A 25,958-nucleotide genomic window follows, 5' to 3' on the forward strand; every position below is an offset into this window, starting at 1 on the left:
CTACTGTTAGGTCAAAGTTTTATACAGTATAGTGAGCTAAAATATCAAGGATTATTTCTGTCAGGAAATGGGAGTTTAAAATTTACTTTTTCAGCTAACTTAAACTTGTCCCATTTTTCTTCCATCTCCAGCTGCAGAATGACAAAGAAATTTCTTTATTTTATGCTGTAAATTATATGCAGTATAAATGTTTCTTTGCACAGCACTTCTCAGTCTGCCAGTAGAATATTTCTGAATTACTGATCTAGAAATTCCACTTTAAAACACAGCATTTAGCCACAAACATTATGCAAAAAAACTTTACATGGCAGATTCATTATATGTCCATATATTATAAGCAAGAGGTGAATGTCATTGCTGTGGAGGCTGCTGGTGGAATCCAAACACTTTCTTGTCATCCATAGAACTGTTAACAATGTTACACAAGGAGTTTGAAGATAAAGATGGAAAGGATCTGAAGTAGCTGAATGTTTTGGCATCTTTTTGCACATATACTTTTATTTTTCTCAGCCAGTGTATTACAGATTTCTTTGTGATGATGCTCTGTATAAGCTTTTACCTGTTCATGACTCAAGTAAAAGCAACTCCAAATATCCCTCGTAGGTTAATCCATTAAACCCTATTTCTGAGTCATAATACAAGAACAGCAGTTTAAGTGTAGAATTTGACTATAATGTAGAAGTAGAGTGTTTTTAGTGTTTTTCAGGTTAATCAAGCAAGTGAATACACCTGGTCAAGTTGAAATATCTAATTATTTATTCACATAGAAACCAGTAAATTTTAGGGTTTGTAGCACAAAACTCTGTTTAAAAAAGAAAACAAGCTATGCCATATAGCTTCTTTACCCTCAATAAAAGAGCATCATTGCAGTTAAAATTACAATAAAAACGAGACATTTCAGATGACATCGGTTGGAGCACAATGTGACAAATATAAGGAGAAAATCCTTGTCAGAAATTTCACCACAAGGAAAGATCTATAGCTAACACCCATATTCTCCACCTAGAAATCAAGAATATTTGAGCAGAACGTGGCATAAAAGGCACGAAACACAAAGCAAAGCATGCTTGTGTCATTTCTCACACAGAAGCAGTGGCATGTGTGCAACATGGGAAAAGGGGCAGCATTTTCCAGGCTCTTCCAATAGCACAGATACTTAGAGAGCAGATCTTCCCCTTACTGCCAGGGTGTCACTCCCAGTGCAGATGGCAGTGACTACAAGAAAACATGGAAGCAAACACATCCACACCCTTCCAGGAAATCTCAGCTCGTACACCAAGGAAGCTGCTGCTGTTGTGTTGTTAGAAGTAACCAAATACACTGCAGGCTTTGAGTAGCACACAACCAGCACTTGTGGGAATTCTGTGAGGGTGACAAGGATGTCAACGATGCTGGAAACCCATCAGAAACACAGGTTTACTTCTTGCATTTAAATGGGTGATGCCAGCCTCAAATAAGCATTTATTTAAAAAAAAAAAAGTTCTAGTCCTAGAAAGAAAGGGCTCTTCCAAAGGGAATTCTGCCTCTTGCACAGAGGAATGGCTTTGCTGATGTAAAGGTGTTTCAGAAACATGGATGATACATTCCTGGCCCTTCTCCTGTCACACAAGCCCCATGTGAGCACCAGTCTGCTATATCTCTATAACCAGCCTGTCCTCATCGTCGCTGCTCGTGTCATCGTACTCCACTCGCGTTTGTCTCCTCATCATCTCCAAACCTCTCTTCTTGAATGTCTTGGAAGGTGTTGCAGAGTAACTCTTGAACTCAGGGCATCTGACAGAAACTGGGGGCTTCTTAAAGGCAGTAGTAGCTGTTCCATGGGACCTTCCATAGGGATTGGGCTGCAGGTGGGATCTGCTCCCATCTGTGCTTCCATGAAGGTCCGGGAGATTCTGGGTCGGGTTTTTCTGCTCCGTGTGTTCTCTGTTGGGTAACTGAGCCCTCGTGACTGACTCAGGGAGAGACTCTGCTTTGGATCCAAACAAACGGGAACATCCAGGCTGGGAACTGGGAGCTGAGGGGGTTTGGGGAGGTGAATATGTGTTTTCTTCAGTTGGAGGTTTTTCCCTTCCCAAGGCCAGGTCTAACATTCCAAAGACCTGGCTCTGGGACTGCGCACTCCGTGTGTTTCCCTGGCTGGTTTCCAGGTGAAAGGAGAGAGGAGCAGCAGGCTCTGGGTTTGTGCTGTCGGGAGGGTCGCCTGTGTTTGCCCCCAGGGAAGGCACCGCTGGGTCCCTGCCGAGGCTGTGCCGGGAATGGCCGGGCTGGCATGGAGGGAGCGCCAGGGGCTGTGCCAGGCCAAGGGGCACGTCCCTGCCCACCTGCTGCGGGGATGGGGCACCTGGGCAGGGACCACAAGGAGCTCTCACAGCCGCTCCCAGAGGAGCCCAAACGTTCTGCACAGACACCTTTGTTCCTGTGTGTTCCCTGATTTGTTCCTGGAGAAATTAGAGAATGGAAAAAATCACATTTAAAGTTTTCAATCCAGAGCAAGTCTGTCCAATCAATGGAAGTTTAATTGTTCTTTTTTAAAAGCTATTTCTAACATTAGGAAGTTTTTCATCATATTTGAACACCCAGTAATACCTTGAACACATTTTTAAACGTTTTAAACAAAATCTGTGGTACAAAGTGGTCTCAACTTGAACTTTAGAACAGTTGAATATACTTCAAGCTTTCATTATATTTTTTTTATTTTAATAAATATTAATATGAGAATTAAGGTACAATACATACTTTTTCATCCATTTTGTCTTTTTGTTTAACATGGTTTAGGTTTTCAGTATGGGAAGATATTCCTGAGTTGTTCTTTCCTTCTTTTTTCCTTCTGCAAAGTTGTTTGTCTGAGGTGGAATTTTGCTGGTGTAGGTAATTTTCTGTTGAAAAGAGGGTGAAGGAACTTTCAGTTTGATTTTTATTCCTCCAGATGCTGGAACTTACTACACTTATCATAGCACTGAACTAACATCAGTTTAAAATAAAAAAAAAATATCAAAATACTTACCTTGCACCTTTGACTGAGGAGAATGGCACTTCTTATGCTTATTGAATCTGGGGGGTTGGGATGAATAGCCCTTTCTCAAAGCATCCAGTGCTCCTTTGGGGAAACAGGGCCTCTTGCTCAGCCTGTTCCCTTTCAGCTGAGCATATCCGTGGATGTGCCTCCCTCTGTACCTGCAGTGCCAGTGGCATGGAAGGCGTGAACAAATACAGGACATGTCAGAGCAACCAGAGCAGAATAAAACCATCTCAGACATTAAATCCAATGGCAGTTTGCTACTGTGAAGGAGATGTTTGTTTATGTCAAATCAAAAAAATTAGGATTTTAGGCAAGAGACCTGTAATGATTTTATTTGGGTTTTTTTCTCTATAGGATTCAGTATATTCTTGTTTCCTAAGAGAAAATTATTAAGGAATAGATCCCTTTTCCTGTATCTGGAATTTTAAAACAAAGACTTGAATCATACAGGAGTCACCCGAGGCTGTGTGTTGTTGGCTTTTTTCTTTTCACTGTTTATATGTCACCTACTGATCATCAGTAATGAACAGTGTGAGTATTTCAGTTACTTACAAAACTCACACTGAATAATCCAATTCTGCTTTATTTTCTACTCTGCAGAGATCTTTCAGTAACTCTGAATGACTGAGACCAAAATATATTGGAAGGTCCCATCTCTGAACCAGTGACTGTCACGACACACAGGGCAAGATGTAAATCTAAAAGGATGTGGTTATTCAGATGTTTGGTGTGTTGGAAAATTTCATTCAATTACCTGATTTCAGTTGGGCCAGTTATCTACTATTATGCACGATCTGAACTTTCAGGACCCTGTACTTAATTGAATCCCTGTAATTATTTGATATAGGCAAATATAGAAATTCAGAGACCAGCAGGAAAACCAACACCAACAAAAATACCACCCAAAAAACAAACCAGAAAAAAGTCCTAGGGGAACATCACTGGGCTGGATGACATAGACCTGAGTCTTCTATTTTTGTTCTTATGATCCTCAGTGCTGTTTGCTGAACGAGACACTGTGATTAAGTTACTGACACTGATTTGTCCTCGAGGGAGTCCCTCTGTCTGATTTTGGCCATGAAATAGAATCAGAGGGATGTATGCACACAATATGTGTTCCTTATTGAAGCAATTCATCAGCCATTCTGCTGCCCCAGACTCCTGAGAGATTAGAGGCTAAATCCACCCAGCTGAACTCCCATTAAATGCCTTGCTGGTGGAGACAATGTGTCTTTGATAGTTTTATGCTCAAATTCTTCCTGCTTTTCATTTAAACCAAACGATCCTTTGAACTGCAGATGGCTTTGTTAGTTGGTGTTAAACTTGATATTTATTCTTCTGCATTCTCCTGTGAATATCAGTTCAGGATATGGATCTTCCGAGGACAAAAGGGCCTCGCACTCTGCTCTGAGCTGGAACAGGATTAAAAACAGAAGCATTTTGGTTCCCTTCAAGCAAAAGTAAATGCTGACAATTTTGACAGATAAGAATAATTTCTAAAGCACCGTGAGACTCAACTGACCAGTCATCCTCTTTCTTGGGATATGTGTCTTTGACTTAGACAAGTCTATTCCTGGTAATAAACCACGTGTGGGTATTTTTTGTGGTTTACCTTTGGGGAACTGCTGCAGTGTGAGAATTGCTCTTCATGAGAGACTTATTTTTTGCCCTCAGTTTTGACATGGTTGAATTTTGTGGAAGACTTTTTATTTTCTGTGGACCTTTTACACCCATTTCAGCAAAATTAGGTTTATATCTAGGGTAGCTGCAAATCAAATTTCTTACCATTTGGGGGTGACTTTAATCTTTTTCTGTTTGTGGCTCCTCTTGAGTTTATTTGTTGAGAGTTTTTCCTTTTTGCAAACTATTGTTTTCTTCTTTTGCTCTGAAATATTTTTGAAAGCACCACCAGGAGCTGCTGAGCTTAACTGTTGACAATATTGGGGAAAAATGAAGTAAATTAAAACTGTGAATTACATTGACTGAGAGACTGGAAACCTGTGCTCTTTTTAAATAGTAGTTAAATAGGACAACTCTGAATTATTCCTATTTTTTCCAGTCACCATATAAAATATACCCACAAAGGGGGAAAAAAATCAAGAAATAGAAATTCACACTTCTCACTAGCCAGAGTTCTTACCAAAATGGTCAAGAGAAAGAAACTTAAATAGTCACATAAAAGTCTATCTTTCTCATGCATTGAATGAATATAAGGGTTATCTTATAAATTCTGTCTCAAGAAAAGCCTGTAAATGTCCATAAATGTACTTCTGATAATTATTTCACTTTTCTAATAAGAGGGTGAGGATGGGCTGTCAGCCAGTAACACCCTCTTGAGAAAGCAAACAGGATTACTAATATTACCTCCTGCATCTGTTGTCCTTTAGAAAAGGATGAAACCAGCGTTTTTAAACTCGAGTTTGTTAAGCCATATGCCACAGTCTTGCTAATGCTTTTCATGTTGAAAACAGAGATGTCGTACTTGGCCAGGGGGCAGTGGCTGCTGGACCCTCTGCCACAGGAGTGCACGGACCAATAGGCAGAGTCTGTGCTGCCCTTCTGCTCCGTGGGCAGGGGGAGGCTCCTGCTCAAACAGCACCAGGTCAGTCGTGGCTCAGCACTGAGGGATGGGAAGGTGCCCCTCGTGCCTGATGCTGTTAAACCACCAGAGGAACAAGTCTGGTTGTTGTGGGGGAGCACTGGGGATGCTTTACAGTGAGTGGTGAGAGTGTGGCAACAAAAAGTGCCAAAGGAATGACAGAAATAAGTGGGGTTGCCTGTTGAGCTCTGAGAGTGCTGCATGTCCTGCAGTGGTGGTGAAAGGTCCTTGAGGGTGCCTGGACTTCCCCCTCTGTCCCACCCCTCGACTGCTGGCTCTGCACCCTTGCTAGAAGCTGATGTCTTCATCAAAGAGTCACTTCCTGAGCAAATATGATGTACAGCCTTTCTCTCATCTTTGATGTCAGCTGATATGAAAAAGCCACTGGTATACACAGAAGTAAAGCATATTTTCTTCTTTGGAGTCTGTGTAGAGCCAGTGGTTATGCTCATCCACTTCTCTTCTGTTTGCCTCTGATAATTTAATTTATTTTTGTTCTGCTTGTTTTTCCAATCATCTCTTGCCTCATCCTGCTGCCTGAAGTTTTGGTTATAAAAGATGTTGTCTGCTGTGGTTGAGATATTTGTTGTTTCTGGGTTGACTGGTGAACAAAATGCTGGAGTTTTCCTGGAGTTTGTGTGTAGGTTCCATCGGAGCTCTCCCTTGCCAGCCTTTTGTCTCACTTCAAATTGTGAAGGGGACCAAACCCCATCACTGGGGTGGGAATGGAGTGAGCCACTGCTGGAGGAGCGGGAGGGTGTGGTTAAGGTGTCTGTCTCAGATGTGCAAGGTGTCATCTGTTCAGATCTAGGCAAAAGTGACAAATTTGAGGCTCTCTTGTCCTGTGGCAATTTAAGGATATATTTTGGAGAAAAGGCATTTTGTTGTGGGACTGGAGTTAAATGACCAGATTGCAGATGATGAATTTTAGAAGACACATCCACAGCATTGTCACTGAAAAGTGGTACTTTTGCTCCTGTTTTCACAAGATGTGTTTTGTCAGCTTTATCTGTTGCATTGTGCAAGGCAAAAGAGTTGCAATCACTTCCCTTTAATTCAGGCCCTAAAAATCCCACCAATGAAGCTTTTGAGATACTGCTCAAATGTGCAAGAGGGTCAATGTCACTGCAATCAAGTGTTTTTGTGGGGAGTTTGATTGTTTTCATGTATTCCACATTCTCAATACCTCCAGTGGATTCATTCATTCCTGTGCTCGATTTTTGCTCCTCTGCTTTACTGGAGAATGTCAGTGGAGCTGAGGAAAGACACTGAGTGCCAGAGCAGTGGGCTCTCTCTGCTTCACTTACTGCACTGGTTTCCTTACCAGGACTAGGGCAGGACATTGGAATCACAGTTTGTGTCTTCTCCACTTCGAATTTCAGCTTTTTCCTTTCTGATGGTAAATTCTGGGATTTCCCTGCAGTTTCTCTGCTGTTGCCACAGACCCAGAGGCCGTGCTGGCCGGTTTCCTTAGCCCTGCGATGGTTTGCATAATCCTGTGTAGTGCTTTTACAATCTAATTCAAATGTACTGGATTCTTTCCCAGGGCTTGGGTTTTCCCAGTTGCTACTCTGTACTGGCAAGGAGTCATCATTCCTTCTGTGACTGCTGGGCTGACACTCAGGAGTTTGAAGCCTGAGCTCAGAACTGCTTGGAGTTCGCCCCGTGCTGCTGCCAGCTGAGCATTTCTCTGTGTCACTGCCACTGGGGCCTGGGCAAGTTTTGTTCCTTCCAGTCCGTGCACCAGCATTTATGGAATGGGATGTGTCCATTAGGTAGGACACACGGTCTGCAGTCTCATCAGAGGACGCATTGTGTACAACAGGATTACCATCAGTACAGGTTCCTGATTTACCCATGTTTGAAGCTGCTGTCAGAAGGAAGGAGTGCCTGTCACTCACAGAGCTCCTGCCCTCTCTTTCCTCAGTAATTTCAGTGCTGCTGGCTGATTCCTTAGAGTCAGAAGTGAGGCTTGTAATATCTGTAATCTTAGTCCCCTTTTGTTTCATTTTCTTGGCGTTTTGACTGCTTTTCATTTTTTGGTAGATTTTCTTAAATGTTTCATCTCCGTACATTTGCCATTTTTCTTGAGAGAACATCTTTAACTTCCTTTGATTGTGTTTCTTATTTTTAGCACTGATTACTTCTCCAGCCCCAAGCTTTTTACTCCCTTGCAACTCCTCTGATGGAGGAGGATGATCCACCACATTGCTTAGCGGCAAATCATCCACGGCTGTTTGTCTGACTAGAGCTCGGGGATGGCTATTAGGGAAATCCACTGAATTTGCAGCAAGATTGTTGCTAGGCAGCAAAGCAGCAGTGCCTGTGTTCACAGACTGCTTAGTAAGAGAAAGTGGCTTTGAGCCACCTGGTTTGTCCTGTCCCATCCTTGCTCCCTCCACAAACGGCAAGGAGTTGCTCCGAGTAACAGGCACAGTGTCGATGGTTGTGGAGAACTGGGTGGGAACTGAGTGGAAAAACATTGGCTTGCATTTCTCCAGGGGTGCAAAGGTAGACTTTGCTGAACAAAGGGCGAGATTCTTTTTCCTGTTTACATCACAAGTTCTGATATCAAAGTGGAAAGAGTCTTTGTACGTGTAAGGCATGGGCAGGTCAATGCTTCCCTGTTTAGAAAGGACAGTTTTCCTGGGCCTGACATTGTCTAACTGGGTGTCATCCACCACGCTTTTGTTATGAGAAATAAGTTTGGAGATGTGCTCTTCCAGCCTCTTTTTCTCTAGCATGGAGGCTGTGGCTCTCTCTGCAGCCTCTGGCCTTGCAGTGCTTCCAGAGGCACCCCTGGAGGGGGTTTCACTCTCCAGCTCGGTGCTGTGCTCGCACAGGCTGTGCAGGGGGCCGGGCGATGCCAGCTGCTGCTCGGTGCTGTCAGAGCGCGACAGGTACCCCGAGTCGGTGCTCTCACACTTCTTCAGCTTGCAGTCCAATGGCTTGTAGTCCCACTGTTTCTCCGAAGAGGTGGCTTGCTGCCTTTGCAACTGAATATGCTTACTGGCTGTTGGAGTTCTTTGCTCCTGCATCTTTTTCCTCTGGCATGGACCGTTTGGCAAAGCTCCTGGAGACGGTAAACTGTGAGGTTCTCTTTCAGGGACCCCCTGATGAGCCTTTGAGCTGAAGGATTGATTCGTTGTTTCTTGATTTTCTGAAAAAACTGGAGAAGTGCTTGTTGCTGGCAGTGAAAGCTCAGGAAGTCTCTTAGTGTCTGGTCCAGCACTGGTGTCTGAACTCAGCTGTTTCATCTGTACCTCTTTGTCCTCACCAGTGCTGCTCAGTAGTTTGCTGCCCTGGGGTGAGGTGATGCTCTCTGCTGCTCTCTCATTCTGCTCTGCTCCCCCACTGGTGTCAGAGTCTGAGGGCACCCTGGTGTTGTTGACGTGTGTTTGAGTTCTCCTGTGTTTGTACAAGTTGCTCTGAGTTTTAAACGCGATGCCACAGGTGGTGCACGGGAAGGGCCTCTCTCCTGTGTGAGAGCGAATGTGCTTCTCAAGGACACTTGGCTTCAAACAGTCTCGTCCACAGTGTTTGCAGATATATTTCCCAGCTTTTTTGGATTTTCCTGGGCTTCCAAGAGATGCATTTACACAAGAACCCGGTGATGATAAAACTGGTAAAGTGCTGACTATGTTCAGTGTTAAACTTTGCCCAAGCTGTTTCTGGAACACCACCTGAGGCTGATCCGGGCGCTCCGGAGGGACAAGCGGGTTGAGGATGAGTGGAATGTTGCTGCTGTCGAGGTGGACGCAGCTCCTGGCGGTCACCAAGTGCCCGTGGGGTGGGAGGCATCCTGCCTGGACAGGCTGGTACAGCGGGATGGTGAGAGCCTTGAGGTACAGGGGCTGGGACAGCGCCTGCTCCCGCGGAGCCGCAGTGCCCACACCGGCGTCCGAGGAGCCCCGCGAGGGCTGCAGGGACAGGGCTGCAATGGGGCAATCTGGGGGTGCAGCTGTGAAACCAGGCGGGTTCTGCGCCTCCATGCCCAGGGCTGTGTGCCATGTGCTCAGGGACCTGCCAGGAGGGGAAACAGAGCAAGTAGGAATCTTCAGGCAGCAAAGAAAATACACACGTTCAGCTGCTGGACTGGGAAAGTCAGGAATTAAGAGTATCAACCTCAAATCTTATACACAGGCATTATACAGACAATAATTACTTCATTTTCTAATTAATTTGTTTCATTTTTCATTTCTTATTGAGGAACTAAAGCTCAGTACAGTGTAAGGAACACTGACCATGGAACCCCTCTTATGACCTACAATAAGTACCCAAAGCATCAGAAATAAATCTGGGGTTCAGATTTGCAAATAGAAGCTCTAAGCACACCAGAAAAAGTAAAATTTTCATTTTCTGGAATCATATTCTCATTATATATGTGGCTCATGTTTTTCTATTTAGTTAACATTAATAATTGTCAATATAGAAACACAGAACTGAGGTTAGAGGGGAACCCAGAAGGTCTCCAGTCCAAAGACCTGCTCCGAACAGTCAGCACTGAGATCAGGTGAGGCTGTCAGGGTGTTACCCTGTCTGGTTTGGAGATCCCCTGAGGATAAAAACTGTACAGCTTCTTTGGGCAATCCCATTCCAAACACAGGACATTAAATGTGGCTCCATGGCATCTGTGTTTACCCAGTTCAAGGGAGCTCAGGCCAAACACATTGCAACAAGTGGTATAAAATGGAAATAATGTCAACAAAATGAAACTGGTGTCCTGTTTTATGAGTGGGATTTACATAAATGCACAAAGTGGAAAAGATGGTGTCATAGAAAAATAATGGGATAAATTAAAGCTGGTTGTTGTGAAGCCAAATTAATTTTGTCTAATAAACGAAGATATTATGGTATGCTACTTATTTTCAGATGCTTTCAATGCCAGATGAAAACATCTGGACACAATGTTTGAAAAAATGAATCTGTTCTTATGAAACCTGTCCAGCTACATGCAGGATTAGTGCTGGTCCAGACTACTTCTTATTTCAACAGAAATTTGTGGTGTGTTCTTTCCTTAGAAAGAAAGGAGGAAACTATCAAAATAATCAAGTTGAAAATTACCTTTGGAGGAGCTGATAGGGGCATGAACATAACCCTTTGTAATTACAGTTCAGGTGAAAATCAGGTGATCTTTGAATGTTTATTTGATTCTTCCTCAGCTTTACTCACAGCTCTGTATCCATTTGCTGCAATGAATAATGGGCTGTTCTTGTGCAAACAATTACAAAGAAACCCCACTTGGAATAACATAATCATTTCCTTTACTGCATAATTTGTAGTGGTGTTTCTGTAACTTCCTTGGATCATTTTAATAGGTAATCATTACTGGGGAACAGTAAAAGGATTACTTAAAAATATTGTTTGAAATTTGTGTTGGTTCCATCTCAGAAAACAACCTATAAAATTAACTCATCTGTGCACTGCAAACTGATTTTCTCCTTTCTCCTTTCTCAGGAATGTTATAAATCAAGCTCAGTTATCACTTTTCTTGTCCCCTTCAAAGATTTCTACATGGAATAATCACTTAAGTGGCTTTTTACTATAGGTAGTGGAGAATGTTAAAGGAATATGGCTTGTTAAAGAAATTATTATCCATATTGTTCAGTGTGGTGAACACTACAGGAAAAAAGTGTATTTCTCTAATTTGCAAAGTGATGTTATTGACATTCCAAGTACGTTTAAGGCTGTTCTGAAGTTACACAGGCACTTAAGCACAGCATAGAAAGAAAACAGCAGCAAGTGATAATTCCTGAGCCCGTGATACTCACAAACCAAGCATGCTGTAGTTGTCCCAAAGATGTGGGGGGAAAAAAAAAAAAGTTGATGGGAAAACCTCCAGACTCCAAGAAGTAAAGTGAAGCCTGAATACCCTGCAGCCAGAACATCCAGCAAGTACCACAGCAGGGACACAATTCCCAGTGGCTGTGCCCCCCTCCTTCCCCTGGAGGGAAGTGTGGAAATGCATTTCCACCTGTTTTACCTCCAATATCACCAACTGTCTCTGTCTGAGCATCCCCAGGGGCACTCAGAGCTGGTGGGCCCTGCAGGGCCAGCCTGAGTCAGCAGGACTCACCACGCACTGATGTTTTCCAGATGAATCCTGTGGTTCCCAAGGACCACACTCTCTATAATTTCACTTATTAAGTTTCTGGGGCCCAACACACAGATTCTCAAATTCTGAGAATCGTTTCAGTGCTCTGCAATGCTCAACAAAGAAAATACCAAAGTGGTGATGGAAAATTTAAAGGAAAGTTTTAAATAATGGTAACCAAGTGAACTAATGGTGATACACAATGCCATTACTTTTAAGAATGTAATAACACATTTCCACCAGCTGTGGTAGTTTCCTGCTCTTCACAGCAAGCAAACAGACTTTCTTCCTAAGTGAAACTGCCCTGACTTGTGGCAAATACAAACAGACTTTTTCACACGTGCTGTTTATATACCAAAAAAAAAAAAAGCCACTGTATTTCTCTGTAAATTGTTAAAAATAGCTTATCTCAAACTGATTCTGCCCCAAGGCTGATTCTGGGTAGCCCTTGCCTAAAGCAGAAAAACTTCCTGTGTTGATTATCCCCTGAGCTGTTTCTGAGCATCCGCCCCATGTTCTCAGCTCTTTGGAGCTCGTGGCATTGAACTACCAGTGCAAGAACCTGATCCTAATTAGGAAAGGAAAATTTGCCAACCAACAAAACTAAATGCAGGCTTTTGCCAGTCCAAAATTTTCTAAATTGATTTCCTAAGCTATCAAAACTGGTCACTACAATTCAATTAAATGCAATTCTTTTGTTCCTAGTTTGTATTTTAACTTCAGATACACACCGTAGGTAGTCCTGTGCAAAACTGCCAAGTCAAAAAATGGAGCAGTTTCAGATAAAAAAATCATTGTAGCACAAACTGACTTATTCACTTTATAAGTATAAAGTATTTTAATAAGGGAGAGTGCTATAAAAAACTAATTTTAAATCCAGTGCATTCCTTATTTATAGAATTTTTCTTGAGTTGTAAATATATTTTATAAAACTTGTTTCATTCTGTCAGCACTGTTATAATAATCAGACTACAGAAGTGAAAGATTTTTGTCTTCTACATGTCACATGTGAATGCTCTGTCAGCTGCCCTTCATTATTAATTAAATCAATAAATAAACATGTAACAACTTACTTTCAGCACTTCTATATCATTTTCTTGGACATAACATTGAGAAGAGCATCAGTCTCTGGGCAGATGCTCAGTTGCTCAATTCCCACCTTGGTGCACAGGTATAACCTGGAGACATGACAGGGTTTATTTTCATAACCCCACAGAAGCAGATTTTAACAGTCTGAACATACACAGTGTACTCAATTATACTACAAGTCTTTGCCTTTTTCAAAAGCTTTTGGTGATCCTTACCTTAAATACACCAGAGAGCAAACAGGAGGGGAATCCTCTTTAGTCTGGACATCATTTTAGCTCACGTACCTTGGGTGGAACGAGGCATTTCAGTTAAAAAACTCTTTTCTGTCAATACTTGATGCAAGCACAGAGAAACAAGGACAAAGACTTGAAACAGAGAAGTAGGAAGTTGGGTTTTGTTGGTTATTTTTTCATTGGTGTCACAGTGACAACCTTCAGAAAACAGGAAGGGTTGAAACAGAAGAAAATGAAGTGGTATTTCAATCTCGCCCTATCCTTTCTCAGTATTTATGTAGGAACCTCCACACAGAATCTTTGGAATATGGAGAGTTTGTGCACTGCATTTGGTTGTACCATTCCATGAAATACCCTGACACAATGGTAGGGTTTTTCTTTATACCCCTAAAGGTAATTTGCTTGTAACCAGGTTGGAAAAGGCTTCAGGAATGTTAAAAGTGTTTAGGTCATGCTCAACAGACCTCCCTAAAATTTGTGGGAAGTTTCAGGGAAAACAGGATAGGGGACAGTCAAGAGCAGTGACAGGATGATTTTAAAAGATTAGATTTTGTGGGTTGAACTCATGAAGAGTCCTCAGGTAACACAGTTCAGCAGTGCTGGGGGGTCCTGGGAGGGGGCAGCTCTTCATGCAAACACTTGTTTAGAATATGGACTGGGATTGCTGTGCCCTCTGCTGCTGTTACTCTGAGTGAGTCCCAACTGGAACATAAATGCCCAATAACGTCACAAAATTGGTACATCCAGCCTGTAAAATTCCCTTAGGAACAGCATATTTTGGAAGGTGTAGCTTTTAATCTTCTTGCAAAGAGCACCTGCCCAGTTCAGACACTGCAGCCTGGTCTTGTAAACTGGACAGTGGTGGAACTGCAAAGTTCTGATTGTCCAATACCCCCTTCAGTCAGAGCTCTTTCTTTTCTGGTAAAAGTCTAATGCCAGAAGCCCCAGTGGATTTTCATTCCAAGCAGCTTTATTGATCCTGGAGAGTTTTTCCTGTTGTTTGGGTTGCTTTCCCTCAGTTTCTGGAGTCCTAATTTAGCAGGCCTCTAGTTTTGGAAGTGGAGAAATATTTCCATCTTATTCTTCCTATCTTTCTTTCCTGTCATCTAGTCATTCAGGAGGATGAAATCTCCTGGTATTGTTGCTTGAAATCCCTCTTGTTTCTACCATAGCCTGAAATGCTCCCAGTAATTGGTAATGGCACTGCAAATGCTTAAAATCAGTGAATCTAGAAAACAGAAAATACTTGACATTCTGAACTGCTTTCCAGTGACTCATCTTCTGCTCTCCAGACTGTCTGTCCAGATGGAGAGAACTACAAGCAGCAACTCGTTTGAGCTCTGCTGGGAGATACTTTCCTCAAGGAATGTGTTCTCACCTCGGAGTGAGATCTGGAGGATTACTGCATGCTACAGTCAACAAACCAACGGGGAAAAAGATGCACATCTTATAATAGAACACTGGCATGAATCAAATCAGACAAACAGATGATTATGGGCATTTTACATAACCAGGCAGAATGTTTCTCTTCAGTTTGATCACTTCTCTGGAGCCCACTATATTTTATTCCACTTTGAGACTGACTATTATAAAGTTCACATGAATTTAACTTAAAAGGAACACTTGTTTTAAACAGTGCTAATTATTCCAGCAGTGTGATGGAACTAGGAACAAACTGAAAACATGTAAAAACTTTCAAAATTCATTATTTAGACCCCTCAGTAACATATCAAATTTCAAATGCTAAAACTGCAAACTTCTTATCCTGAGAGGCTTAAAGAGGCAATAATTAATTAAAGCAAGTTACAACTGTGTTGATACTTGCCCCTATCACACAATTTCAGGGCTTAGCAGAACCTTTTGAAGATGGATCTAAAATCTCTAAATCTTGAATCAGTGGCCTTATAATCATGAATATCAGGCTGGCTCCACAGCATCCTGTGGTTCCTCCCATTTATGTGGATGAAAGGTTGTTGTAATGGATAACAAGTAAGCTGACCTGTACACACAGTAAAGCTGACCTGTACACACAGTAAAGCTGACCTGTTCACACAATACAGAGGACCAGTATTACACTGCATTAATTGTTTGAAATTAAGTTAAATTTTTAATCTCTTTTGTGCGTCACTTCCTAAAACAGAATCTCTATGCAAGATTACTTATAGTCATTTAAGTTCAAAACATTGGCCTGCCCAGAGAAACCCAGTTAATTTCAGTTGTTTCAATGGACAGCAGAATACCTTAATATTTTAATAATGTGTAAAGATCAGCCCCTGGCAGGTACTGCACAGGAGGGAGCGTGTGGGGCTCCACTGCACCCTGAGTTCATGTCCTGAGGAGGATTTGAGGAGATAAACCCCCACCCCACTGATACACATCTCTGGGGCCCAGGTATCTGTGGACAAGGCACCATCCCAGGTGTTAAATCCCTACACCCTTCAAAGATCCAGAGCTGTGCCCGAGGGGTGATCAAGTGTAAGCAGCTTCCTGTGCTAAGGAGGAAATAAGAGTTCTAAGATCCTACAGCAATGTGTTTTAAAGAACTTTACAAAGTTAAATGGAAAGAAAGCATCTCTTAGGATCATTAATTATTCCTTTTTCTTCTGAGGACAGTGATGGGGAGACCAGCACACAGGATCTCACTGCCAGCAGGAGACACAGGCAGTGGGATCGTCATCCCCCCACTGCCGGCTGGCACCAGTGCCAGTGTTTGTGAACTCCCCTGACTGACTAGACAAAACTTCTACTGAAATATTACTGTCATAAAGTCACAGTGAACCAGAGGGTCTGAAATAAATGTTGTGCAGGTACTCAAAGCTCTGCTTCTTTGATGGAAATACAATGTTTGTGAGGGTACCCCAGTACCGGCACTTTCTGGTTCTCAATTCAAACAGCGAAATGGAACCGATACATTTCCTGAGTAGCTCAGAAATTACTGTTAATCTTGTCTCATTTAAAAACTGTTTCTGCCTTTGCTCTTTTCTCAGTTTGAGTTCATACCTGGAAATGTCTCATAACAGAAGTAGTGATTTCACCTTTTCACTTGCTCTTGTGGGTGTGTCTGATCTTACAGCCCTGCCAGTTGCACCCGCAGCCTGCTGGGACCTTTGGGCAAAGTTGGGAGCGGCAGATCCCTGCAGAACTGGGCTGAAAAGCTGGAATTCCCTCACCCTCTGAAACCTTTACAGTCTTTCAAAGGTAACATTTCAAATTCTGACCTCAGGAAATCTTGCTGCTTGGTAAGAAGTCATTGTTCTGAAGTTTTGCCTGGTGCGTTATAAAAGTACAAAGCAAGTAGAAAACCTGCTGGCTGAACTTTGGAATTCTTGTGCCATAACCTGAGGGCAAATATTTTTGACACCACTTCCACAACTGAGTAATATCAGCAAAAGTGGTTGGACTTTTTTTAACTATTATTTTTGTGAACACTGGACCAGAATACAATACTTAAACCTTTTAAGAAGAATGGGATCTGTAATAACTTCTCTTCATTCTAGAATAAGAACTAGTTGGATCATTATTATACAGTTTTCTATAATTTTTTATTCTCCTTTTCTTGAATGTCCATGAATGAAAACATTCAAAAGGCTTAAATCAGTAAGAACAGTGCTACCTAAAATATATTTTTGTGTGTAGATCTCTTCATGCAATTTATATCAGAGAAAATTTCTTATTCTACTTCTTATACTGTTACTTTTCTCAGCTCCAGTCATAAGAAAAGCTTTCTAGTTTATTATATGTCTTTAATTTAAATACACACCACTTATTTCTATAAAGAAACATATCTAACACCTCTGATGGTTTTGCATCACTGTTGGTGGCTTCACAATGAGGAAAGATACAGGATTTTTAGTGCTTAAAAACCTCAAAGGATTTTGATTCTTTTATCCTTTCATCAATTTGCTCCTGTGCATTTCCCATGTTAGGAAAGAGTTAACAACCTCCAGCCAGCAGACTGCAATCAACAGGTTGCTCTAACAGAAAAATAATAACCCTAATCCATCTTTTAAAGTTTAGGAGGTTGGACTAAACGATGAAAAAATACAGATTAAAGCCCTCTTAAAAGCTGAAGTGGGGCCAGAACTGAAATGCTTTGTGTTTTAGGAAAAAAATCTTTCTCGTTGCTAAGTGAAAGAAGCATCACATTAAAAAAATTAGAACTTTAAAATTTCTGCCTTACCATCTCGAATTTCATTATCTGCCCATACGAAATGATAACGAAACACTTGCTAACCTTGAGGTGGCCAATTCACAGGCAGGTGGAGAGGTTCAGCTCCCTGGAATAGCGCTGAGACAAAAGAAGCATCCTGTTTTCTTTTTTCAGTGTCTTTCTCTTCTGGGTTTTTTTTAAGCAGTTGCACACTGGAGGGTGGGTGGTGGGGTGTGTGCAGAGAGAGGAGGGGGCGCAGCAGCCCACGCTGGGGGAGGAAGAGTTTTAATGGCCGATGCTGGGAACATGGTTTGCTGCTTCAGTGTCTGCACTACTGCAGCTCTGTGTGTGGGCGTACAGAAATGACACGACTGGGTTTCAAACCATTACACTGAAGATTTGCAAACAGTTAAAAAAAAAAAAAGAAACACAACCCCATCAGGCACAAATGAAAAATCATTACTTTTTTTCCTTTTATCTTTTCCTAAGGTTTGGTTGTTGCTTTTTTTTTTTTTTTTTTTTTTGCTTTTAACTTATCCAGTCAAGTTTCTTCTTCATCCTGTAAATTAAAAAAGAAAAAAAAGGTAAATCAAGTATTTAGGAAGGGGTTAGATTTTATATAGTGTGAAAAATTTGTTATGGGTTTTGCTGCTGTTTTTTAATTAACCTACAGGAGTTTGTATTCCAGAAGGCTGTCCAGATTTCCACAGCTAAGTCTTCAGAGGACACCTGTATTTCTGCCTTTGGACATGCTGAACAGGAACCCAAATCTTGGTAGCACCAATTAGCACAATAGGATAGACAGAGAAGCACAACTGGCCAGGTAGGAAATCTGAGCCCAGGACTATTCCCTTGAATATTCCACAAAACACAGGCAAGAAAACACATGGGACATGCTGGCAGCCCACTTTGGTTCAGTAGTCCAGCAATGCCTCAGGTTTACTGAGCCAAAGTGGGCAGAAAACAGACTTGAATGTTTGTTGTAACCCCTGGAGACCAAAAGGAGTGAGAAAGGGGATGTGAGATTAGAGAGATGTAATATTGTGGAAAATGCTATTTAAGCTGATATAAAATTGCTGACACAAGAGAGTGAAGATAAACAGTAATGAACACACTGTTGGTGGTGGGGACAGGTGGAAGGCTTTTGTCAGACAAGCAAGAGCACTTCCCAAGCATATTTTTTACCACAATGAGTGAGAGACAAAACAGTTTGAGAAAGGATCTTGAAAGCTTCAAGAAACCTTTATGACTTGGCTGCTCCATGGTAGTCAGGGACTAATAGTTGTTAAATAATTATCTTCATGTCTGTTGAGAGAAGAGAGCCAGCCTGACAAGCATGTGCCTGGGCAGAAGGCTTGTGAGTTCTGGAGTGGGAAAGTTTAGGTGTCTCGTTTGTCAGATATTCAGATGAGCCCCAAATCACTCAGGATTTCTCTTGCCTTTGGTGCTGTGCTGCCAATCAAAGGCAGGGCAGCTGGAAACACAGCAAAGGGGGTGGGAAAGGAGGAGACACTCTGTGATGCCCCCCTTGCTGTTCAGGGCAGGGTGTCCCTGGCAGGGCTCAGCCCATCTCACAGGCTGAGGCAGGGACAGCTCCCAGGGTGGGACCCAGAGCTGCACCTGAGTGCAAACAGCAACACTGGATTGGAGGATTTCAGACTACTAATCCCAAACTTTAACAAATTCTCTGGTAAAGGGACTGAAACAGTGAATCACCCACCAGTGAATGACAACCAACCTCCAGGATGTGGCAAAACTCTCAGAGATTTGCCACTAACACACAGCATTACAGCCCTGGTACCAAGTGGGGTCTGGCTACTGGCCACTGCAGGAGGTGAAATTCTTCTTTCAAGGACACACGCAGCTCCAGGAAAAATTTGCTGGAGAGGTGTCTGTGGCCTCAGCTCATGCAGAAAAGGGAATGTTTGGAGGGACAGGAAATCGGGCTCCCAGCAGGGCTCCATCCATGCCCCCAGTGCCACTGTACAAGCTGATGGGGACTGCAAACTGAAATGGTTTAAATCAATTCAGCAACAGTAGTAATTTTCCCAGCATTGTATTATTTTTGTGTGTGTGTGGATAGAAGCAGGAAAAAAACCAAACCAAACCAATTTTTTTATTTGTCTTTCTCTAAATTCTTAAATTTATCTTTGTCTACTGTCTGCTCAGAGAAAACTCTTTTTGCCCAGTTAAATATTGTGCATTATCAACAAGTAGTATCAGCAAAATCTTTTATTACAATTCACATTAAAAAAAAATTAATGACTATTTTCTTGCCCCAGCTGGAAAATTGTAGTAACAAAATACATACATTGAAGCAGTAATTCTGAAAGGTTTATGCATTGTCCATTGTTATCTTCACGTGACATGCACAGCTATGCACAATGTCCTGTGTCCAAGTCACTGCAGCTGTCACCATTCCTGCCATGGTTTTGGCCACTTTGCTACAGATAAAGTAACACCTGGAATGCCTAAATGTACTTAATCCTCCTCTGAGGGCTGATCCCCATGAAGAACTATTATGTAATATTGCTATTGTTTGTCAAACCCAGCAATATTGCTTTTAGAGATGTGAATTCTTAAGTTTGAATGTACAGAAATCATGGTAGTCTACACATCTCTCCTTTGACTAAAGGCACATTTCCACTATGAGGTTTTTTTTCCCAAAGATCACAGCTTTGTAAATTGACAGACTCTCTTAAAGCAACTATTAAAAATATAAGAAAAAAACCTGAATATAGAAGGGAAATATTCAAAGCAAGAGGAATGAAAACATTCTAGTGGACAGTCAACTACTGTCCTCATATCAATACTGCACAACAACTACTAAAGTTCATCTGGTACTTTTGTCTTTGTTGAGCCAGCAAGAACCACCTCCCAGAGAGGAGTGTAACCCTCACAATCTGGTCAGGCCAGACAGGAAAAAGAAGTCCAAGAGAAAAAAAAACTTAAAGACAAAAATGTGCTCAAACAGCAAAAGGGAGAGAGAGTTTTCATTAGAAGCAAACAAGGGTATACTTGCCAAAGAAAAGCCAGTTCAAGGCAAAGCAAAACAGAAGGCCAAAGTAATGGATCCCAAAGAGAAAAGACTCAAGGGCTGCTGAGAAAATGCAAAGGCAGTCCCAGCACTGAAAAGGTTCAGCTGGGGGGACACACAGCTCAGTGTTCACTGAGAATGGAATGGCTTCCTTAAAGTGCTTGGGTTCCTCTCACAGCCCAGCAGCAGGGCTGGACAGACAGACAGACAGACAGGCAGACAGACAGGCAGGCAGACAGGCAGGCACTCACCCACAGGAGAGAGAATAAGAGGGAAGAAAACAAAAAGTTCAGCCTCAAACCGTCTTCCATTAAAATCCCACAGCCCTGTTCTCCAAACTTATATTGAATGTGTTTTAAGTAAGGCTCTAAATGCTGAATCATCACACAGTTTGATTTGGGAGGTTATTTGGTTTGGCTTTTTAGTAGTAATTCACCATCAGCAGGTATGGAGAAGGACTGTTTCATGGATTGATTTACAAGGATAGCCTACAATGCAAGAAAAAACTTGGGTATTACAGAGAAAAGGCGTCAGCTGATTGGGTGGGAAGGAAGAGCTCCAATTACTCCTCCTTGCTGAAATTATCCTTTTGCTGACAGTTAAAAAGTTTGAAAAGGGGAGGATGTTATGGTGCCTCTTCTACAAAACAGATGTTTTGCAGGAGGACCATGAAGAGTCTTTCCAGGTCTTAAAGATTGCTGGATTAATAAACTGCAATTTCTCTTGGATTAATGATTAATTTTCAGGCATATTTCATCCTAAATATGAGTAATTACAATTCTGACACACTTAGAAGCAATGTAGCATTCAGAGGAACAGTTGCTTCAACTCAAAAAGGCAGAAAGGTTTGCTGGTTTTTATGTGCACAAACTATAGACATATTAATTTTTCCATCTGTTTCTTATTTGTCATAGAAAAAAAGATAACCAGAACTACTGAGAGTAGTCAGAAATGTTCTAAAACACCCCAACTACACAAAGTTAAATGTGTTTTACAGAAAAAGAGAATAGAATTTGACAGGGTCATTGATCACTTAGACCAACTACCAGAGCAGTGTCAAAAGCAGTAAAAGGAAGCATCAGTAACTCTAAATATAGAGGCAGAGCATTCCCATCAGGGTGACCCCAGAGCAGCACAGCCACAGGTAAACCCACAGTGCACACCATCCAGCCAACCCAATTCTTTTGATGTTTAATTTTCCCTGTAAGTTTTTGTGTAGTTGTGTTTCTTCTCAACATGTTGTCAAGGAAACCCTCCATTCCTGTAGCTCAGTATCCAGCTTTTCATTGCTATAGACACAAACCAAGTTAGGATTTTGGACCAATTGGTTCACTTTCCTTCTCACTATGAAGAGATCTTCACTTGTACCATAAGATGGAGAGAGTTCAAGGGAGAGATTTTTTGAGAGTTCAGTTCTTCCAAAATCCCTAAGGGAAATTGGCCAATTAGCTCTTACATTTATTAATTTTACTAATTATTTTGCATAGCAATATTGTATTGTGCTGTGTGCTATCCACTAGAAACATCCTGTAATCTTACTGGTGTCTTCTTATTTACCTCTGTCATAATTAGCTCAGTTGGTTCAAACTTGGTTGCAATAATGCCAAGGTCATGGGTTCAATCCCCTGTGTGGGCCATTGACTCAAGAGTTGGACTCGATGATCCTTGTGGGTCCCTTCCAACTCAGAATAGTCAGTGAAATATCTGTGAAATAACTCCCCTCTTATTTTATTATCTTTGAACAGTGTTGAGTTCCTCTGATTTTTGGGATTTTGTGAGATCTGCCAGCTAAATTTCAGGTGATAATAACTCAGTTGCAGTTGCATAGTCCTTGTTTCTGTGTCATAATTTTACCTCACATTTGTGTAGTTTTTCAGTGGGAGAAGAGGTACTAAGTATAAATATATACATGTTTATATTTATATATTTATGATGCACTGCAGGGAACAGCTGCTCTTCCACACCTGGGTGTGCTCTGCCCATGCTGAGCTTTCTGTGGCTCACAGGAGTCAAACTCACCCTGCAAAGCACCAGGTCAGTCCCAGATTTGGGATAATTTATCTCTTGCCTGGTGTCTGAGGAGCATTTTCAGCACGTTCTGTACAACACTCAGCTGCTCCAGGCATGACCCAGAGGGGTTCCAGGGCTTCTCCCACCCTCTGATGCTGTGTCAATCCTCACCCTGAGAGAGGTGAGCATTCAGAATGCCTCCTGCATGGATAACTCCAGGATGAGGCTGGGAAGTGGGAAAGAGCACTTGTAGCTTCCTGGCAGAGTGAAGTCTATCCTTGCACTGGACTTGTATTTCACTTTTGTGCCAGGTGAGAGGTATTTCTGTCCCTCTCCCCTTTGGGTTTCATGGAGCTTTGTTTTTATCTGTCGCCAAGGAAACACCAGGGTTTTTTTCCCCCCTTGCTCATTAATGTCTGCATTTTTGTTTCCATAGCTACAAAGGAACCTCAGTGTTTTAAAATAGCAGTAATTGGATTACCATGACTTTTTGTAATTTATTGACACCCTTAATGGCTCTGATTTTCAAAAGCAGACACCAAAATTGTATCAGCAGTTTTTCAGCTATTAACATGTGTTATCTCCTTGTCCTGAAAGATTGGGTACATGCTAAGAAAAGTCTTCAGCATCCAGACACTCACTGCACCCAGACTCAGCTCCAGACATGGTGCTCTGAAATTACTGAAAATACTCTGCCTTTAGTTGTATCAGTTCTAATTTCTGGGGGTCCCCAGCAAAGAACTGCAAAGGTTTTGTTGTGAATCTGCTTGGTGTTAACTCCAATATCTACCATAATATAGATCCTTGTAAATCTGACCCCAGTAGGATAATCTGGGACAAATTTTACAGCTAAATATCTGACCAACTCGGGATACAGGAACATGGGAAAAGCCCAAAGAATTGAGAGCACCAGTGTTGCTAAAGCTGGTATTGCTTAGCAGGGACATAATTAATGTTTTCTTAAGCCAGAAAGTGACTGATCTGTGTCTCTGTCTGTGGCTGTATGGACACTCCTACCACACTGAAATTGTTCCTATGCCATCTTTTAACACTTCTGATTTACTTGTTACCATTTACTTGTCTATTTGAAGTGCTTACAGAGCACCACAAGTGCATATTCTGTATCCTTACCCCTTCTTTCCAGTATCTCCAGTCCCTCCTGCCCTCAGCCTCAGCAGGAGATGGAGCACAAGGGAACTCACTGTGTGGACACTCCTCCAGTGCCACCACCCTGAGCCCCAGCCAGGAGACACACACCAGTCCCACAGTACAACTTGGATTAAAATTAACCAACAGGTTAAAAAGTTGTAAGAGGAGGAGGACAGACACCAGGACCAGATACCACCTATTTTTTTAAAGAAAAAAGCCAAAAGGAGTCACTGACCTAAACGGTTTGCAGTCCAGGTATAAGAAAAAGGTGACAGGTGGCTAAATACAGATAAGTATGAAAAAGGAAGCCTCTTAAATCTAAAATACTAGTTCCTATTTTTCATGATGGGTTTCTGTGCATCCTTGAGGCTCAGACATTCTATTGCCATAGAAACAGTGCCCTGTGTCTCCGAGGACCATCCTGTAGATGCTGTTATGGAAACAACAGCTCTCCTCGTGGTATATATTTCAGTGTTTGCAAAGACCCCTTGCTAAACCATCCTTTCAGGGTTCATTTTAATAAAAACTAAGTCTCTGAGGTATTGAGCAATTTAATAAACTCCTCAAGGCAGCTCCAAATTAAAAACACAGCAATGGAACAAAATGTATATTAAAATTGCAGCAATCTTTCCAAATCTCCATCAGCAAAGAGGGGGGGAAAGATGTTCTGTCCTCCCAAACCACAATTAGTAAAACTACATCAGGAAAGCAAATTGTTAAGTGTTCTGTGCAAGGACTTCTTTACACACCCATCCTTATGTGCCTGCATGGAAACAGAATTCAAAACATAAGAAGGTACAGTGAGGAAATGGGGCTCAGTTGGCTGGACTGGAAACTGGGAATTCTTAAATCAAGGTGAACCTTCCTTTTGTCTCAGAAGAGCCATCTAAGGCAGATTTTGAAAATGACAACATGTGAGTTGGAAGCTCAACTCCCACTAATTTTTTCCTGGGAATTGAGTCCTTAACTGATCCTGGAGCTTTGAGAAAATCTCCTCAACATTTTCAGATTTGTAACGTCTGAGCTACTACTGCTCTACTTATTTCACCAGAGTGCTCTGGGCATGAGTATTTTTTATTTCCTTGAAAAAAGCCATCAAAGATTCTGGGACACAATTTGAAGGTGTTATTTGGGTTAGTGGTCATTCATCACTTAATGTGGCAGATGTGAATGCCTTCCTGCCTAGTTATGCAGATATTACTATTTAGTTACTGCATCTTTAGACTGTAATTGCACACTTTTTACCTGTATCTTCTTTGTTTTTAAGCCAATTCATCCACACTAAGGAGGTCCTTTGCAAACCAAAGAAGTTTATATCCTACCTTTTTATTTCTACACAAAATAATAGTTATTATGGCTTGTAAAGGGAACATTCCTAACAGTGAATAAATTCCTATCTCTGACCACAGATAACATTTTAACATGTATAAAGAAATCATCCCAACACAATGAGCTGATGGGTATAATTCAAGTGCCTCCTTCCTTCAGGGAAGCAGGAAAACCAAAGCTCCTCAGACACAGGTCAGTTTGGAACTCACCTGCATAAATCAGCATTTACACAGAGTGATGCTTTTATGTCCTGCTAATTTGGCCACCACAGAAATGAGGAGCTGTGGGGCTGTAAAATGTTTAAATAGACTTAAGTCAAGTGAAAAGGAATGTCAGCTATTTCCAGGACAAGCAATTGATAGGTAGTCACACTTTTATCTTGGAAAATCAATACAGCAAAAAAAGGATTTTTTTTCTTAACCTTTTCTTTAACAGTTTAGATTCTGGAAGCTTCATTGTTTGAGACCTGTAAGAGTTGGTTATCCAGATTGTTACCTCTAAAGATTCCATCTTCCCAGGGTTGGAATTCCCTGTTGGATTAGTGACTCTCTGAGAACTGTCACAGCTCTCAGTGCTCTCTCTTCTTACTTCTGAAAGGACAGATTAAATGGCTGTGCTCAATTTAACTCCCAAAGCTGACAAGTATAATCCCATTTTGTTCATCTTCCAAGAATTCCAAGTGTTGCAGGTTAGCAGTTGTTCTCCTTCTCTTCCTTTATAGCCGTGGTTTTCTGAAAATAGAATATCTTTTTGTTGTTGTTGTTGGTTTAGTATCTCAGTTTTTGGAATGCATGTGCATGTGCTGAATAGATTCTCTAAGAGGCAACAAAAATGCACTAATTAAAAACCAGATGACAAACCATACTCTTAAAATAGGCATTAAAAAAGCCTACAGGCAGATGAGGTAGGAATTACTTTTTTGGAAGAAAATCTTTTCTAAGTTAGCACAGAAAGAGATTCAACACCTGAGTTGGCCTGAGTCCTAATTCTGCAAACTTCTTGTCATGGTTTTGACCCTCACTGTTATTTCAATAATCAGATGAATAATTATTGAACTAGAAAGAATATTCTCCATCACTTTTCTAAAGAAGGGTCTCTCTTACAGGTAGTGGTAGTTCACTTTTGTTTAACTCTGGGCAGATTCCCTGTAGGAGTGTTCAGATGGGTTTGAAAATGCTCCTAATTTTATCAGCAGGGATTAAGATACAGATATAAAAATGACACTCTGAGACACACATTTATAAAAGGA

At 41.6% G+C, this 25,958-nt stretch overlaps 1 protein-coding gene and 1 long non-coding RNA gene across 5 annotated transcripts in view; one reads left to right on the forward strand and one right to left on the reverse strand.

Moving 5' to 3' along the window:
* Positions 1-25,958, forward strand: part of LOC139680447 (uncharacterized) — a 114,406-nt gene that overhangs the window by 82,938 nt on the left and 5,510 nt on the right. Inside the window, exon 1 of one of the 3 annotated variants that reach the window (XR_011699349.1) lies at positions 16,158-16,232. The exons of the other annotated variants lie outside the window; for them this stretch is intronic. This is a non-coding gene — a long non-coding RNA (uncharacterized lncRNA). Of the gene's footprint in view, positions 1-16,157; positions 16,233-25,958 lie in introns of those variants that run through there. 3 annotated transcript variants of the gene reach the window in all.
* ZNF831 (zinc finger protein 831) lies at positions 734-17,495 on the reverse strand. 2 transcript variants are annotated; one of them, XM_071573042.1, is made up of 7 exons: positions 17,269-17,495; positions 13,017-13,085; positions 5,384-9,641; positions 4,805-4,947; positions 3,005-3,174; positions 2,737-2,876; positions 734-2,438 (listed from the first exon to the last, which is right to left on the reverse strand). In XM_071573042.1, the coding sequence occupies exons 3-7, from the start codon at positions 9,608-9,610 to the stop codon at positions 1,632-1,634; spliced, it is 5,487 nt and encodes a 1,828-aa protein (XP_071429143.1). In that variant the 5' UTR covers positions 9,611-9,641; positions 13,017-13,085; positions 17,269-17,495; the 3' UTR covers positions 734-1,631. The 2 variants fall into 2 exon arrangements, with proteins under 2 accessions (XP_071429143.1, XP_071429144.1); XM_071573043.1 differs by lacking the exon at positions 13,017-13,085.

The sequence above is a fragment of the Pithys albifrons genome, chromosome 18 (genome assembly GCF_047495875.1).
Source record: "Pithys albifrons albifrons isolate INPA30051 chromosome 18, PitAlb_v1, whole genome shotgun sequence".
NCBI lineage: Eukaryota > Metazoa > Chordata > Aves > Passeriformes > Thamnophilidae > Pithys > Pithys albifrons.